Source organism: Carassius gibelio, chromosome A17, assembly GCF_023724105.1.
Source record: "Carassius gibelio isolate Cgi1373 ecotype wild population from Czech Republic chromosome A17, carGib1.2-hapl.c, whole genome shotgun sequence".
Lineage (NCBI taxonomy): Eukaryota > Metazoa > Chordata > Actinopteri > Cypriniformes > Cyprinidae > Carassius > Carassius gibelio.
This window is the reverse complement of record NC_068387.1, coordinates 18,945,632-18,962,175: the sequence shown is the minus strand read 5'-3', so window position 1 is coordinate 18,962,175 and position 16,544 is coordinate 18,945,632. Positions and strand designations below refer to the sequence as shown.

The 16,544-nt window shown below is 36.3% G+C and overlaps 1 protein-coding gene across 2 annotated transcripts; it reads right to left on the bottom strand.

Annotated features, from left to right (window-relative positions):
* Positions 1-110: 110 nt before the first annotated feature.
* Positions 111-15,817, bottom strand: LOC128031643 (alpha-actinin-2). 2 transcript variants are annotated; one of them, XM_052619952.1, is made up of 21 exons: positions 15,532-15,816; positions 12,527-12,641; positions 12,100-12,219; positions 11,850-11,936; positions 11,570-11,657; positions 11,330-11,408; positions 8,636-8,717; positions 8,035-8,120; positions 7,849-7,941; positions 7,526-7,756; positions 6,484-6,631; positions 6,194-6,344; positions 5,251-5,359; positions 5,011-5,151; positions 4,256-4,438; positions 4,000-4,134; positions 3,737-3,916; positions 3,127-3,273; positions 2,251-2,316; positions 1,366-1,524; positions 111-1,254 (listed from the first exon to the last, which is right to left on the bottom strand). In XM_052619952.1, the coding sequence occupies exons 1-21, from the start codon at positions 15,658-15,660 to the stop codon at positions 1,096-1,098; spliced, it is 2,688 nt and encodes an 895-aa protein (XP_052475912.1). In that variant the 5' UTR covers positions 15,661-15,816; the 3' UTR covers positions 111-1,095. The 2 variants fall into 2 exon arrangements, with proteins under 2 accessions (XP_052475912.1, XP_052475911.1); XM_052619951.1 differs by having other exon boundaries at positions 7,849-8,120; positions 15,532-15,817.
* Positions 15,818-16,544: the final 727 nt, after the last annotated feature.

Here is a 16,544-nt window from a genome sequence, read left to right as displayed (position 1 = left end):
TAAGAGTGACCTGTATGAATTAGCTGTATTCATATAAGCTTGATTGATACTCTGGGATTCACATACTTTTCCACTCTTCACTGTGAAAGGTTTACATGCTGTTCAATACAGACAAGAAAACAATTGTTTGTGTGTTAAGCAGGCTGTGTTTGTATATTGTTCCAAAGGGTTCACATACTTTAACCCACAATTGTAAATTTAGTATTTTTATCATAATTTCTCTTTTTTGCTTTCTTTATTTGACAAGCCCTGTAGACGTACCTACGTTAACACTTAATATAATCCCCAAATTGAAGAAATTGTTGAAGCATTCCCAATATTTAAAACGTCAAATCACGCGCTTGTGCTCTTATCTAGCAAACTCTCTACTGAGAAGGTCAAGGATCACAATTTATATAAACTGTTACTGTATATGAAATCAGGCACTGTTAGGTTTTTAGGTGATTATGTTGTTGAGAAAGAGCTACTGTTCCTGTGGCCACACTATAGTACACTACAGAAAAAACAAGAGAAGCATAGTGGTTCTGTGAATGTTTCTCAATTTGGGCATATTTCAAATGTGCAAATCTTTCATAATGTAGGTTTAACACTACCACACAAAATAGATTTTGTTCTGGAAAATGCAAAAACAAAAAAATACTTAAACATACTTAATTATTAATTTAAGTGTAACTACAGATTTTTTTTTTTTTTTTGTAATTCAAGTGACAAAATCTTTGTAAATTTTGTTCTGTATCATAATAGCCTACATGAAGGACAGTGAAAAATGTCCCCATGTCCCCCATGCCTTTGGATCCGACAATTTATGAGAAAAGTTTTTGGAGTGCGACAGATAAATTACCACTTTTATTTAATTTTTTTGCTTCCTTCATTGCATTCTTTTCACTTCCAGACTGCATTCCATTTTATTGACTTCAACATTTTTTATCAATCATTTATCAAAATACATCAAATAAGATTGAAACTGAAATTGTGCTCATTTTGTTTATTTGCCATGTTTTTTTATTTCTTGAGGTTGTTGATCTACTAATGGGTAAAGAATTTTCTTGGTTAATGAGAGAGACTTGGTCGAAAAGGTCAGAGCTGTTGAGAGAGTTAAAGGTCACTCTCTCCATAGAGAGCAGTGGAGAAGGCAGTGTAGTCCAGGGCTCCAGGCAGGGCCCCGGGGCCGGAGTATGGGGGCATCCTGCTGATGCAGTACTCTGCCTGGTCTGGAGGAAGCTCTCGCCTCAACTCATCTGCCAGAATATATGGCTATCCAAAACACAATAAACAACAGATAAGGAATAAGGAAAGAATTTTTCAGGTACAAAAGACTGTTCTGAAGAGAAGTGTTAAGGTTAAGTAAGCAGCACACACACACACCTTGTCGGCAGCGAGGATCCTGAAGGAAGCAATGACCTGTTCAGCTGTGTCTGTGTCCGCTGTCTCTCTTGTCATGAAGTCAATGAAAGACTGGAATGACACGACGCCTGAAGTATTTGGATCAACCAGCATCATGATCCGAGCAAACTCCACCTCACCCTGAAAAAAAAACACACATATACATTTATTGCACATCACCATTGTAGAGTTGAAATTAATTTATGTGCATACATATTTATTTCTGTGTAATATATACATACATACATACATACACATCACAATCAGGTCTGTAATTTCTGTATAACAATCTGTATTTTTCCCAAGAAAAAATTCTTAAATCCATAAATATTTTTGACAAACAAAACTGTAAAATGAGATTTGTTTTAAGAAAACATATTCATTTTACTTCATATAATTGTTTATATTTGATATAATTTTAGGTTTAATTAAGTTTATTTTTCTAAAACCACTGGCAAAATAGATGTTTCTTGTTTTTGAGCATGAACTTCACAAAATTTTTTCAGATTTTATCTTTAAAAACATTACACTGCCATAAAATTAAAATGAACAGAGCAAAATAATAATAATAATAATAATAATAATAATAATAATAGAAAATCTATAAAATATATTTGACAAAAAAATTATAAAATATAGAGACATGCTTTAAGAAAATATATTAATTATACTTAATATTTTATATTATATAAATTTAGATTTTAAAACATTATTTAAAAAAAATGGCACTGTCATAAAATTAACAAAGCAAAACAATTATAATACTAAATAAATGTATTTTGCTTAGATATTTTATATTGGAAAACAACACAAAAATACTGCTTAAGAAAGTTATTTTTTTAGTTTGTAATCTATTAAAGGTCCTACCAGATCATAACCCATCGAGATCAGACAGGCCCTAAAGTCATCAGAATCCATGGCCCCATTCTTCTTCTGCATGAAAAAAGGTTAAAGGGCAAAGGTTGAGGGTGTGTGGGTGACGCAGCAACATGGTTAGAATAATGAAGCAATGTGAAGTAGAGAAAGAGACAGAACCTAACACAGAAACACACAGACAAAAAAAATACACGATAGGTACATTAGAAATATATTCTGCTGCCCAAGGAATGAATATGTATAAATCTATGCAAAGAATTACACATTGGGGTCAAGGGTTAGAGGTCATGCTAGTTACTACCTGTTTGTCACTCCCTAAAGGTTCAAGACTGATCAGACATGCTCAAAATCTCAGACATGGTCTCATCAGGCCTAAGTGTACCCCTCTCCTCCTGAGAGCAAGTACCCACAACACTCAAAATCATGCACAGGATGTGAGCAGAAATGGAAGGTTACTGATGAAAATAGATAAAACAGCACAAAAATGTATTTGTAAGGATTCGGAATGAGAGGTATTTAAATAGTATAATTTAACTCTGGCCATCATTTTTAAGTGGATTTTAGCACAAATCGCAAATCTTTAAACATACTAAATACAGTAAATGATCTCCCATGTCAAACTAAATCTGTTCCAATAAGCGAATGGGAAAATAATCACCACTCTTGCTATGTGATGCCTCTGAAGATGTGAAGGCAAGACATAACACAAAGCAAATATGAAATGAATGCTGAAATAAGAGAGATTTACAGATGTTTGTATAATGCTCAGTCAAAGTGGAGAAGGGTTTAGTGGATGGTGTGGTTTATTGATGATTAGTATAGCATCCATTCAACAAAGGAAACAAACGAGTAGTTCGAGTACAGCACCCGATCAAAGTGGTTGAAAGAGGACCGGAATTCATTCATCTGCTCCTGGCTGATGCCCTTTGCATCACGTGTCAGAATTTGAGTCTCAATTTCATTAATAGTGCGAGCAACTGTAGTCAAAAGGAGCTCCCAGCCAACACGAATATGCTGCAGAGGAAAGAGAAATACTGTTGTAAAAATTCATTGGCAATTAAGGTGAGAATTCAAACATTTCTATGTACACTCCATTCAGAAGTTTAGGCATTTTTTATGTTTTTGAAGTATCTTACTTTCATCAAGGCTGCATTCATTTGATCAAAAATATAGTACAAACAGTAACTTTGCGAAATATTTTTATAACTGAATATAAATGCTTTCTATTTGAATACATTTTCAAATTTAATACATTTTTGTGATGGCAAAGCTGATATTTAAGCAGCCATCCTAATATGCTGATTATCAGTGTTGAAAACAGTTGTGCTGCTTAATACTTTTGTGGAAATCATATTCTTTGATGAATACATTTAAAAGAACAGCATTTATTTGAAATATCAATTTTTACAACATTATAAAATGCCTTTATACTGTCACTTTTGATCAATTGAATGTGTCCTTGCAATTGAATGTGTACCTCCATAGTGTAGTTAGTATGTTTGTTGTCAAAGATAAGTGACTCCTGGATGAGTTGGTGATCTCCCTCCAGTCTGTCTATGTTGGGTTTATAGCTGACGATCACATGCTCGCATTGCTTCAGCTGGGTCATCTGATCCTCCAAAGTCCCGCCCATCGCCATTGAACAACGACCAATTTCCTGATAGACAGACAGATAGATAGATAGATTTAAAAACATGTCTTATTTGGGTATATCAGATTGGCACAGGTGCTAATGTCCACCTCCATCCTGGCCTGTATCCAGGGTCCGATGAGGTTGGCTTGGGCAGCAAACTGGCGTCTGAGCCTTTCGTTAGCATGCTGTTGCGCTAACTCCTCCTGCAGAGCACTGTCACGCTGGGGAACCAGCTTCTTCACCTGAATACACAAACACACATCATTAGCATCATGACTACAGGAATGGTTTAGAATAAGAGGTTAGAAGATCAATTTGAGTTTTAACTTTAAGAACAATTGAAGTCTGATTTTTGTGTTTGACCTTGTCCCACTTGATGGCAATCTCCTCTGTAGTTATGGTGCTGTAGGGGTTAGTGAGGTCTCCACGAATGCCGTAATTCTGGGAGATCTTCAGGACTTCCTGCTGTATGCCAAGGATCGCCTGCCTTTCTGCATCGGCCTCAGGAAGTGTGGCCTTAAACTGCTCGTGAGCAGCTATCAGAGTCTACACACAATGGTTAACTTGTTTTTATATATACACACTACCATTCAAAATTTCAGGTCAGTACGATTTTCTTTTTTTTTTAAAGAAATTAATACTTTTATTCACCACGGATGCATTAAACTGATCAAAATGGCAGACTTTTACATAGTTACAAAATATTTCTATTTCAAATAAATGTTGTCCTTTGGAACTATTAAGCAACATCTTTTTCCGTATTTTTCTATAAAATATTTAAGCACCAAATGAGCTTATTAAAATAATTTTTGAATGATCACGTGACACTGAAACCTGGAGTAATGGCTGCTGAAAATTCAGCTTTGCCATCGCAGGAATAAAAAAAAAAATTTAAAATGTATTGAAACAAAAAATAGTTATTCAATTGTAAAAAAATATTTTACAATATACAATTTTGATGTATTTTTATATAGTAAAACAAATGTATTCTTGGTGAGCATAAGAGACTTCTTTAAAAACCTTACAAAAAGTCAAAACGTAATACATATGTGACAGCAAGGAGCTGTGGAAATACTAGTCTGTTTCACAAAATAAGCATGTAAATGAAGTGTGTGTACCTGGACCTCTTCAATGGTGTGCACTATGAACATATCCTGTAAGTCTTCCATGGCTCCCTCCATCCAGTTATTAAAGGGTGCGGACCTCTTTGCGTATTCCAGAAACAACTGCTCCACAGTCTCCAAAAGTTTCTCTGTCCTCTGCAAAAATGTAACACGGATTCAAACCTTTTGCTTTCTTTAATACCTTGATTCATCTAAAATATTCTAGTACAAAACACGTTGCAACAAAGACCACACCTCCAAAGACTCTCTGCGTTTCTGAGTGAGTGTACCCAGGTGGTCCCAGAGGTCACAAATACTTTGACACCTTTGATTCACCGAAGCAACATCATGATAGTCCAGCTCACTTTAGAAATATAAAACAGAAGATAAAAAATATAAGACTTTATACCACAACATTGCATTTGCTATTGAGTCTGTCCCCCTCTAGTGGTAAACAACATCATTTCATTTTGTCTGCTAGTGTATGATTCTCAATCGTTTAGTGTATGATGGCAAGTTTTTCAACTGTAACTATTACAAAGTCGATAATGAATCCTGCCCAGTATTTTAAGAACTGTTCAGTGTAGCGTATTCCAGACTGTTTTGATACTCTAAGTACCTATAACTGTCATTAACATTAGCTATCTACATTTCTTTCTGTTTGCTTTTTGTGTCTAAATTAACATTATTATTCTAATCATCATAACTATGCTCCATAGTTTATAAGTAATATCATCCTGTACTTACTGAGATTACATAAAGGTCAGAAGCTGTCAGTTATTAAGTATTAAATACATGCACACACACACACTCCAACCAGGCCTGCTGGGAGATAATGAATGTTAAAATAGAAAGTGTGTGATTTAAGTGTAGGGTGTGTGTGTGTATATGTGTGTCTAGTTATGGATAAGTAGTGTGACAGATAGAAGCTATTGAGACCCTGTAAAGTGACGAGAAACTGAACGTGACAGTTTAATAGCAAGGACAAAGAACTCGTGCACTACCCTTTAAACATCTGACATTTAGAAGATAATTTTTAATATCTCTTATGCTGGCTAAAAATTATATAACTGACCCCAAGCTTTTGAATGTCAATGCACATACCAAAGTATACATTCAAATGAACAGCTAAATTAAATGAAGATCAGCAAAGAAAGTCGAAAGGATTTTTGAAGAGGATAAATCTAAAAGATCATACTTGAGCTCCTGAGCAATAGCAGCAATCTGCTCAACTCTGTCCTGGTGGGCCGAAAGGTCACTCTCAAATGCCTCGTGTTTCCTCAGCAAAGCTCGGACTTCCATTAAAGATGCTGACTCGTAGTCCTTCCGGGTCAACATCTCCTCCTTACCTATTGAAAAGCACACGTCAAGCATGCATTAAGCATCATTTAGTGAACTTTCTTATTCAAACTGGCTTGTAGTTCTTTTTTAATTAAGTGCAGAATGGTGGCATTTTATTGATGACACCACTTAATGTTTGGGGCTCACCTGCAGCCCAGGACTCATGGTTGGTAGCTTTCTGCCTGAATTTCTCTGCTAAATGATCTAGTCGTTCCAGTCTCCTGATCTCCGTCAGCAGCCATTCCTCATAGCCCTTCTCTGCCTGTTCCAGCCCCTGCCAGGCACTTGCTATGTCCTAAACAGACAAACACAAACCAAATGATCAGCAAATGATAAATCTACATATTTGTAATTTTGTCATGCCCACCAAAGATAGCTAGTTAAGATAAATAAAAAAATACATATAAAATATAATAAAAATAAAATATAGAATAATATAAAACAATTAAAATAAACAAAAGACATTAAGCATGTATTGATTTATTAAATAAGATAAAGTATAACAAGCATAAACAAACAAAATAAATATTAAATAAGATTATTAAATATTAAAATAAAAAAAACTCAATAAAATGTTAAATAAATCAATATAATAATCAAACAAACAAATGTCAAATAAAATAAAATAGAAAATACATATTAAAATATCAATAAATAATACAATACAATAATAATAAATAAATCAATAAATACTACAAACAAACAATAAAAAAAAAACTAAAACCAGAAACATCATCAATGGGAATAGTACAAAATTAGACTTCCAAGTAAAGAGGCGTCACATGTACCGTATTTTTCGGACTATAAGTCGCACCTGAGTATAAGTCACATCAGTCCAAAAATACGTCATGATGAGGAAAAAAACATATATAAGTCGCACTGGACTAGAAGTCACATTTATTTAGACCCAAGAACCAAGAGAAAACATTACCGTCTACAGCCGCGAGAGGGCGCTCTATGCCTTCAGTGTAGACTACAGGAGCACAGAGCAGCATAAAGTGCCGTCTAGCGGCTGGAGACGGTAATGTTTTTTCATGGTTCATGTCTCTTAGTTCATTTCTCTTGGTTCATGTCAAATTAATTTTGATAAATAAGTCGCACCTGACTATAAGTTGCAGGACCAGACAAACTATGAAAAAAGTGCGACTTAAAGTCCGGAAAATACGGTAAGTGTGAGTCAAACTCTCACCGAAACCATCTTGCCCTCAGAAGGCATAAATGCAGGCCGGTTGCTAATGCGGAGTTTAGTCTGAAGGGTGTTGAAGCTGATTTCCAGTTGACACTTCTCCTGCACTTTGGGAGGTTTGTGCTTCCTGCGGTAATCTCGGAAATCCTCCAGCTTCCGCTGCATCTCTGACATGGTCTTCTCTGGCACACGGTTCTCCAGCCAAGGAATGGTACGTCTGATCCACTCCAACAGCTACAGAGTGGGAATATTCAGGTTAAATATATGTTTATGTGCTGTGTGTGGAGTGTATCTGATGTGTGTTTAACTACAATAGGTCTCCTGACCTCACTAGCCAGTTTTTCATAGTCCTCCATCAGCTTCTCATTTTCCTGATTCACTCCCAGCACCTTACAGATCCTGTTAGCAGCGGTTTCAGCCTGAGGGAGAGAGATACAGTAAGAACTAAGGTAGAGATGGATGGAAGGATACTTACTAAATCTGCTAAATCTAGCACATGCAAAACACAATACCTGTTCAGCTCCAGCAAAGGCATGGTAGAAACAGGACACATATGTCATAATAGCTCTCTCATCAGGCTTAGGGGTGTTCAGGATGTCTGCAGGGAGAAGAGATGAGTTAAGAGACAACTACATAAAGTGAAGATGGAGATAAGGTGCAATTGAAGAAAATATAAATACAACAAGAAAACAAGTCATGTTCATCTGCTAAAGTGAAAAATGAGGATACTAGGACTGTGGAGCAAAAGCCATATTTTGTAATATTATACAGCTAAAAAATAGGCAGTTTGTTGCTTGAGATCTTTAGAATTTGCATCCAGCTTTTAGAATATTGTCTTATTGATGATTTATTGTAAGGAACATAGGACTAGCCTGAGCCTAGAACTTGGATCATCCTATTGTTTCCTAATAAAATAAATTTGAAGGAGTCTTTCCTTGCCACAGGTAACTGTGACATACAGATCTTGCTCAGTGTAGACGCCATATTTAAGGTCTTATTGTCACCATAACATTTTCGGTAAGACATATTTTCAATGTTTAACTGTCTGAAGGTTCTGGATTCAGCTGGAATGTTATATGGAGTATTGGGGAACATCCTATGCTTATCGTTTACCCTCGGCATCCAGCATTTTGGGGATGTCCAGATGTTTTTCAGCAATGTCAAATGCCAAATTCAGATTACCCAGTGGATCATCCTGAAGACAGACAAAAAGAGAGAAAAGGCATTCTGCTTTACCAATAAATAAATTAAAAGAAATAATATGTCACAAAAAAAAAAATCGACATAAATCAAAATAATTTTCATGCAAAAGTGAGTCTGGGTATTCAGGTGCCACTAGAAGAAAGAAAAAACGTTTAGCTCTAAAAAAGGATTTCAAATGATAAATTAGTTAAAAATTATCTGAAAAGGAAGCACTGGCATACTGGGCATACTGAAAGACTGGTTGCCCTTTAAATGCAAAGGCGTTTTAAATATATATATTTATATATATATTTATGTAAACAAAAAAACCTACACTAATGTTCAAAAGTAATAATGATGTGTTCAGTTTATCAAAAGTGACAGTAAAAACAAAATACTATTTCAAAAAAAATGCTGTTCTTTAGAAATTTCCATTAAAAATATTAACTGTTTTCAACATTGAAAATAAATTTTAAAAGTTTCTTAAGCACCAAATCAGCACATAAGAATGATATCTTAAGGATAATGTGACACTAAAGACTGAAGTAATGGCTGCTGAAAATTTAGCTTTGCTGTCACAGGAATAAATTATATTTTAAAGAATATAAAAAAAAAAAGAAAATTGCTGTTTGTACTGTATTTTTTTATCAAATAAATGCAGCCTTGGTGCGCAGAAAATACTTTCTTTCAAAAACATTACTTTAATAGTAATAATTCTTCCATTCTGCATCCTAAATGTTTGTTTATGGTTATTATTATTGCAAGTATTTTTGGATGTGTGTGTAAGCAGAGTCTGGGGATCAAGCCTTTGTTCTCTGTGTCAATAAAAAGCCATGACAGGACATCAACAGCTGCAGGGGATCCAGAGGGTCCGGGACCCTCCTGATGCTCATGTCCAAACTGGGACCACTGAGGTCCATGCTAAACATTGGATTACCCCATTCAAGCTCACCTGGAGCCGTCAGTGACAGCTGAAGGGGACAGGAATGTCTGTGTGGGGTGAGGGGTCTTTTAGTCACTTTAGTCACAGATAAACTGACTGACCCTGACAAGCTAAATAAATCCTTAATCTTTAAAGGTCTGTTCTAACCAACTAATAAAAACCATAGTGCACATACACTCATTCACACTGACTAGAAACATGGCTGGAAACAAATGCCACATCCTGTTCAGCATGCCTTTATGATTCCCTATTCTGGGAACAAAGAAATCAAATCTAACATGTCATTAGAGTACTACGATGCTTCAAGTTCTAGCCCACTTAAAATCCACTTCGAAGGGTCAGAATAAGTTCTAATAGGGATTCTTGATTCGGGTCAAGATTATTGTAAACCCAAGCGGTCCTCTGAGAAAACATATTATGGGCCGCAACTTTCTCTGACTGCCTTTTGACTGCCATAATTACCGTATGAGGTCAGTTTGATAAGAAACGTTCCTTGAGCACCAAATCAGCATATTAGAAAAATTATTATTATTAAACGTTCAGCTTTGTTATGACAGTAATAAATTCAATTTGCATTAAAACAGGTATTTTAAATTGGAATAATATTTCACAATAAATTACACTACAAACAGTAATAATCAAATAAATTCAGCCCGCGGTAAATGTGAGAGACTTCTTTCAAAAACATTTAAAAATCTTGCCGACCCCAACTTTTGAAGGTGGTTTTACTACATCACTATAAGCTAACACAAGCTACCTGCAAATTACAGCTAAAAAATATCAGCTAACTATACAAATTTGCCCTCAACAAAACATCTCCACGTTTCACAGAGGATCTGTTATGACATTCTAGCAGAATTTCGCTCCAGCCATAAAACATTCCTTCTAATTAAAAGTAGTCACTATATCATGTCTATAACCTTCCAAATGTGAATTAGAAACACTCTATAGGCAGCACACTTTTAAGCAATCACAAGGTACACATGAAGTGAATAGAAAATCTTGCTAACTCTCACATTCGGCTCTAATAGAGTTAGCATGTTAATAATCTATCAACTTACTGTAACAAACACAAAAGTTAGTCTACATACACAACACACACAAATTGGCAATTAGAATACTACTGACTAAAATCTAAAGAATTGTTTCATCTTGTTAAATGTTTTCTAATCAACTCTTCCTGGAGTCCTGTTCTGGATGCAAGCTGCCACGGAGATGAATGGGAACGCTAACAGATAACTTTCTCCAAGTACAAGAACTAAACTCTGCAGGAAGACAGATGTCCAGCAGGACTGAGCACCCCTAATCTATTAAAAGCATTTTCTTACAGAAAACATCACATCCAACAATATAAACACTTATGCTAACTCCAGATTATGAAAGTTAATCAGTTCTGGTTTGTGTCTGTGAATAAGTGCACAGAAGGCCAGTCCATCCACAAAAAAAATGTACGGTACATGCAACAAATGAGATCTGGATCTACTACATACTAAAAGTCAACCCTGTTGAGCTGTTGAGTGTGATGAAGATGTTAGGAACTCATACTGTAACACACACCATCTGTGCAGTGATATCAACAAAAAGGAACATCAGAATGTTGTGGCAGACATGCTATTTTTCTACTGACTGTTAGAACAAATGTCTCGGAGGATTAAAGGTTAATCTGGGATCACACTTGAGACCTTGTTGAGTTTGGCGTAGTCAATGAGGTCAGGCCTGTGCCTGTGGATGAGAGCGCACAGCGCCAATCCATCCTTCCAGCTTCACCAGAGAGAGAGAGAATCAGGGTCATGTGGGAATTAACATAAAAACTGAAACTTTATAGAACTAAAAATAATAGAGTTATCGGTTTTAACTGATTAAAATACAAAACATTGATATCACCCTTCAACATTTTTTTGCACCCAGAAAAAGAGCCTCACCTGACATGAAAGTTTTGAACATTGACATTCCTGTAAGGAGCAGTCTTCCTCTGACACCACAGCAGAAGTCCTTCTTTGGCCGAAGTTTCTGAAAGATAATTAGTGTATCTTTATATCATTCACATATGACTGAACAATCTAATTGCTGTTATTTGATATAAAATGATTTAAACATCACTAGGGGTTGTGAAATGTGCCTTTAATAATAATAATATCAGTATGTTTTGCTGTTTGTGCAAATATTTTGTGGCATTTTATGTTTGGGACTTGTTTGCTTTACGTTCAACAGAGATATCCTGAATGGCGAAGCGAAGGATGATGGTCCAGATCATTCCAAGAGTCATTTTCACATTCCCATCTACAATTTCTTCAAACATATGACAGGAAAATCATCAAAATGGGCAGGACAAGTTATTTTAAAAACGCTGTGACATGCAAAATTAATAACCTGCATCCCCTAATATTCAATCTGTTTATAAAACAAATTATTATAAATCCAGATTAAATTACAGTTGTGCAAAAAAGCATACCTTCAGCCCCAATGGAGACCAGTTTCACTCCTTTACTGGTGATGAAATCAAGGGCTTTGTTGACATTGGCTATCTTGTGAAAACGCATCTTTCCTCTGTCAGGCTTGGGTAACCTCTCACCTTCCAAAATGCAATGCAGCATGAAAAATTGAACTGGTATAGAGTTGATATTACATATCATTGAGGAAGTTCAGCATATTTATTTTGAACATTCAACACTGTCAAATATCATCCTTATATTGTAATCATTAGGATCACAAGCTGTGATTATCGCAATGTTCATTGTGTCTGCTTGACTGAACACATCATTTTGACACACTCATCTCAGACTGAAAACAGAAAACTTTCTGACTGTAATACTGAAACATGCATGCAAGCTTCTTTGAAACAATGATGTGCTAAACAAATAAACTTAAAATGAATTTACCTGAGATGACTTCAAGCAGCAGCATTAGTTTGAGGCCATTCCTGAAGTCTTCCTCTATGTTCTCAATCTGTGTCCCAGCTTTCCTCAGGTGAGAGTTGCACCAGGCCGTGAACGTCTGGGAAACAAGTACAATATACATCAAATTACCAGTCATGCACACTAACATGCAAATCCTCTTATACAAGTCCTACAATCACTAGACTAACATATGTATCCTACGCTCAATATTAATCAAATGCAGAATCCTTGAACAAAACCACAGTGTACAGTTACTAAACCAAATGTGTGACAGTAGACAAGTTTTAAGACTGCTAATTTGTAACTGGTTTGTTGTGATACAATGAATGCCTTTGACACCACTTTCAGGTCAAAACATCAATGCATGTGTGACTGCGATGGACTGTGCCAACTAAATGAATCTTATCTGGTGGCTGCGCCAAGAGAGGAGGTATAGTAGGTAGTTCAACTAGTTCTCAAACTCTATATGAAAAAGATGAGGAAAAAACATGTGACCATAAATATGGTCCAAATGCCTGTACTTTATTCAATCCATGAACTTTGAAAGGCATTATAATTATGAACAGGAAGTGTAATCAGGTCAGTCAGCAAGACAATAGAATGGCATTGGCATGATAAAAACATTGAACACATGAGCATGTACACTTGAGTTGAACACTGAGTTCATCCTCCAAAAATAACCTGCACTTAACTACATGTACAATAAGCAACAAAGCTGGAAACTGTATAATACAGCTGCTGTATAGCATCATCTGCACCATCCTAGGATTGCTCTCCAGAAACACTTTTAAAGAAATCGGGACCCTTAAATTCAGAAGCATCTTCCCAGACATCATCATCTAAATTCCAGAGTGAATAACATTTTGTCCCCTCAGGTTAATGCTATTACATTATGTGGGCACCAACAGACACTAGTAGGTATCATTTACTATTGAGCACAAAGGGTTAAGAGTAACCACTTCAGGCCCTTTACTATACATTTAAAAGCCACAGGTAAAGAAATAAATTATAACTGCATATACTGGACCCTTTGCTGCCACCAGGGTCGAAAATTAACATTCATCAGGCAACAAAAGGAGTTAAAATTGTTCAAATAAAATTAAATAAAACAAAATAAAAAGTAATGAAAGGTAACCTGTGCTTGCCACAAATATAAGTACAGCTGCTACTGTATATATTCCCACTGTCACAGGGATATTAGATATAGATAAACAATACATATTCTAATTTAAAATTAACCAAAATATCATTTTGGATTCTGAATACTGCATTAGAATGAGGGGCAACCTTATGAGGCATTTTGGCAACATTATGACCCAGTAATGCTGGGAACCGTTTCATGGAACAAAATGTGGCTGTACGGCTGCCCACATCTGTATTAGGTTACACTCTCAAATCCACCGCTACCCTATGGCCATTTTTTAGACTCAATAGAGCATCTTTTTTAATCCCTCAAAGCAGGTTCAGTCATTGCTGGGCAGATGAAAGCTTTACTGTGGACCCCAGAGTGCATTCCTGCGAGGTAAGAGTGTAAATTTAGCTCTCTCCGCAGAGTCGGTTTCTGATAAGAGACCTGATGAAGTAGGCTCACAATGAGGAGAGAGAGATTTGAGTGAGAATGCAGTGTATATAATGCGACTATCGCACTGCTTGGTTATCTAATCAGACAGGAAAGAATTTCATTCATTCTGGAAAACTTTAGGGTGTGTCTGCAGTAACATGCTTGCGTGGGGCGATGGTCTCGAAGAATAAAAAAGAATGATTAGACCCTAACATCACAGATCAACAGCCCAAGCAATATAAGACTATGTTTAAAATTTGATTTGAGAAGTATAAATACAATCATTGAGGTTCAGTTTAAGGCATAAATGAATTTTAATATCACCCAGCTTGGCATGGACAAGTAATCAGCTTCTATTAAGCCAACCAGATTTAACAGAGGATCTAGGCAGACCACAGGTGCTGTAGATTAAGTGGAAACTAACTTCCTTGCTAAACTTTATTTAGCCTGCATTGTGAATAATATATATAAAAAAAGATCACTAAGGTCATATTATATTTTAACTACACTAAAACGGTCTCAAACATATGGGGTCTGATATGAACATGTTATCGCCTAATATGCTGGGAATGTCAAAAGATATCACAGGTCAAATACTCATAGACTGACTTAATTTGTTCTGAAAGGGTTTAGCCATGACAGTCAATGTACATGTTTTACAGCTCAGTTTGAAGTGATGCAATTGTGCTACATGTGAGCCTGCAAGAGGGAGAAAGTTCACTTATGTGGTTCTAGTGTATAATAGGACTGAAGATGTGGATTGTTCAGATAAAGTAGAAAGTTTAAGATCACCCTGCTCAAGACACAGTTTAGAGGCCCTCAAAACAAAATCCTTCATTAGGAATCCCTTTGTGATTACTCTGACCATTAATTAATAATAAACAATATATATATATAAAAGGTGATGTTTATATACAATAGAATTTCCTGCCAAGGACACCGGATTTAACTACTATGATGCCTTTTGGTGGTGAAGTTAAAATTAGCCCCTGCATCCATTCTAATCCCAAGGACGTCATCCTGTGTTGGAAGCATCTGTTGACAGTCCGCATTCCAATCGTATCAGCAACAGACAGAGCCGCGCGCAGCTGCGCTATTGTTAGTTCGGTACCCGCTGCATCCATCCTCAGCGCGCGCTCCCGACAACAGGAGCCAAACCAGACCCCTCTGTGACACTGCCAGAACACAGATCCCATAACGGGACGGGATTCCTTCTAAAAGAACTGCTAAATCTAAGCTAAAAAAATACCTTAAGAATGATAAATAAATAAAAAACGTTGTTAAATTATATTTCTAACGTAATTATTTATCTATAAATCATTATATAATTATAATATTAAAGGTTATAATGTGTGTGTGTGTGTGTGTGTGTGTGTGTGTGTGTGTGTGTGTGTGTGTGTGTATATATGCAAACTAAACTTTTTACCTTCCGTTGCTGTTTTTCCCATGCTGGATCCAACAGTAAATCCCGATCCCATTCTTCCTCCGGCATCATGTAATCGTCCGGTTCATATCCATTATCATATGGATCCGAAAGGTCGATCTGATTCATCATTTTCAACCCTTCAAGCGTTATATTCTCCTATTCGATGGGTAAATTGTGATATTCGTATTCTGAGCTTTAGTTGGGTGTAAGTGGACTCTTCAGCGCCTCAGGTGTCTCTCTCTCGTCCGTGCTGGTTTCCAGTCTCGCGGCCGCAGTGCGCGAGCAGTGACAGAAATGAGAGGCGCGGCAGTCAATTAGTACTGATGGGTCACATGACCTCTTCTCGATCCTTCCCCCCGCGGCACCCGCAACACTCACATTCGTTATTTTAACGGTAATGTAACAGACAAGCAAACTTCAGTCACTCCTAAACTCAAAATATTCCCTGACAGCAACAAGTGTCGGCCCAGATCTGGCCCACATGAATTTCGCTGGCCAGATGTAGGCTGGATCTGGGACAACACTTATGTTGCTGTCTGGGAACATATATAACTCACACAGACAAATATTTTCAAATTAAAGTAAATAAATAAGAAAAAAGCAAGCTTCAAGCTTTTGTGTGTGTGTGTTCTCTTAAAAAGTAAATTTTAGGTATGAATAATTTATGCTGTCATTTCATAGATCAAAGTCACTTTAAAAAGTGTTTATATAGGGCAGGCTCTGGTAATACACTTGTTTTACCTTTTGATATCCAAACCCAATGAGGTCTGCCTGGAAATAAAGAGCTAATGGCAGTTGCTTGAACGGTGTTGTGTAATATTCAGTTCCTTTGAAAAACTGAATATTACTTTAACTTAGCAAAAGAGTTCCAATTTTACAATCAAGCCAATGCAGAAAATGTCTCTTTTCACCGGTTGAACAGGAAATTGGACTACACCATTGCAGTAAGAATGGGGGAGCGGGGGTAATCTCAAATTATGCTGGAGAATGTGTATTTTAATATGTGTATGTTT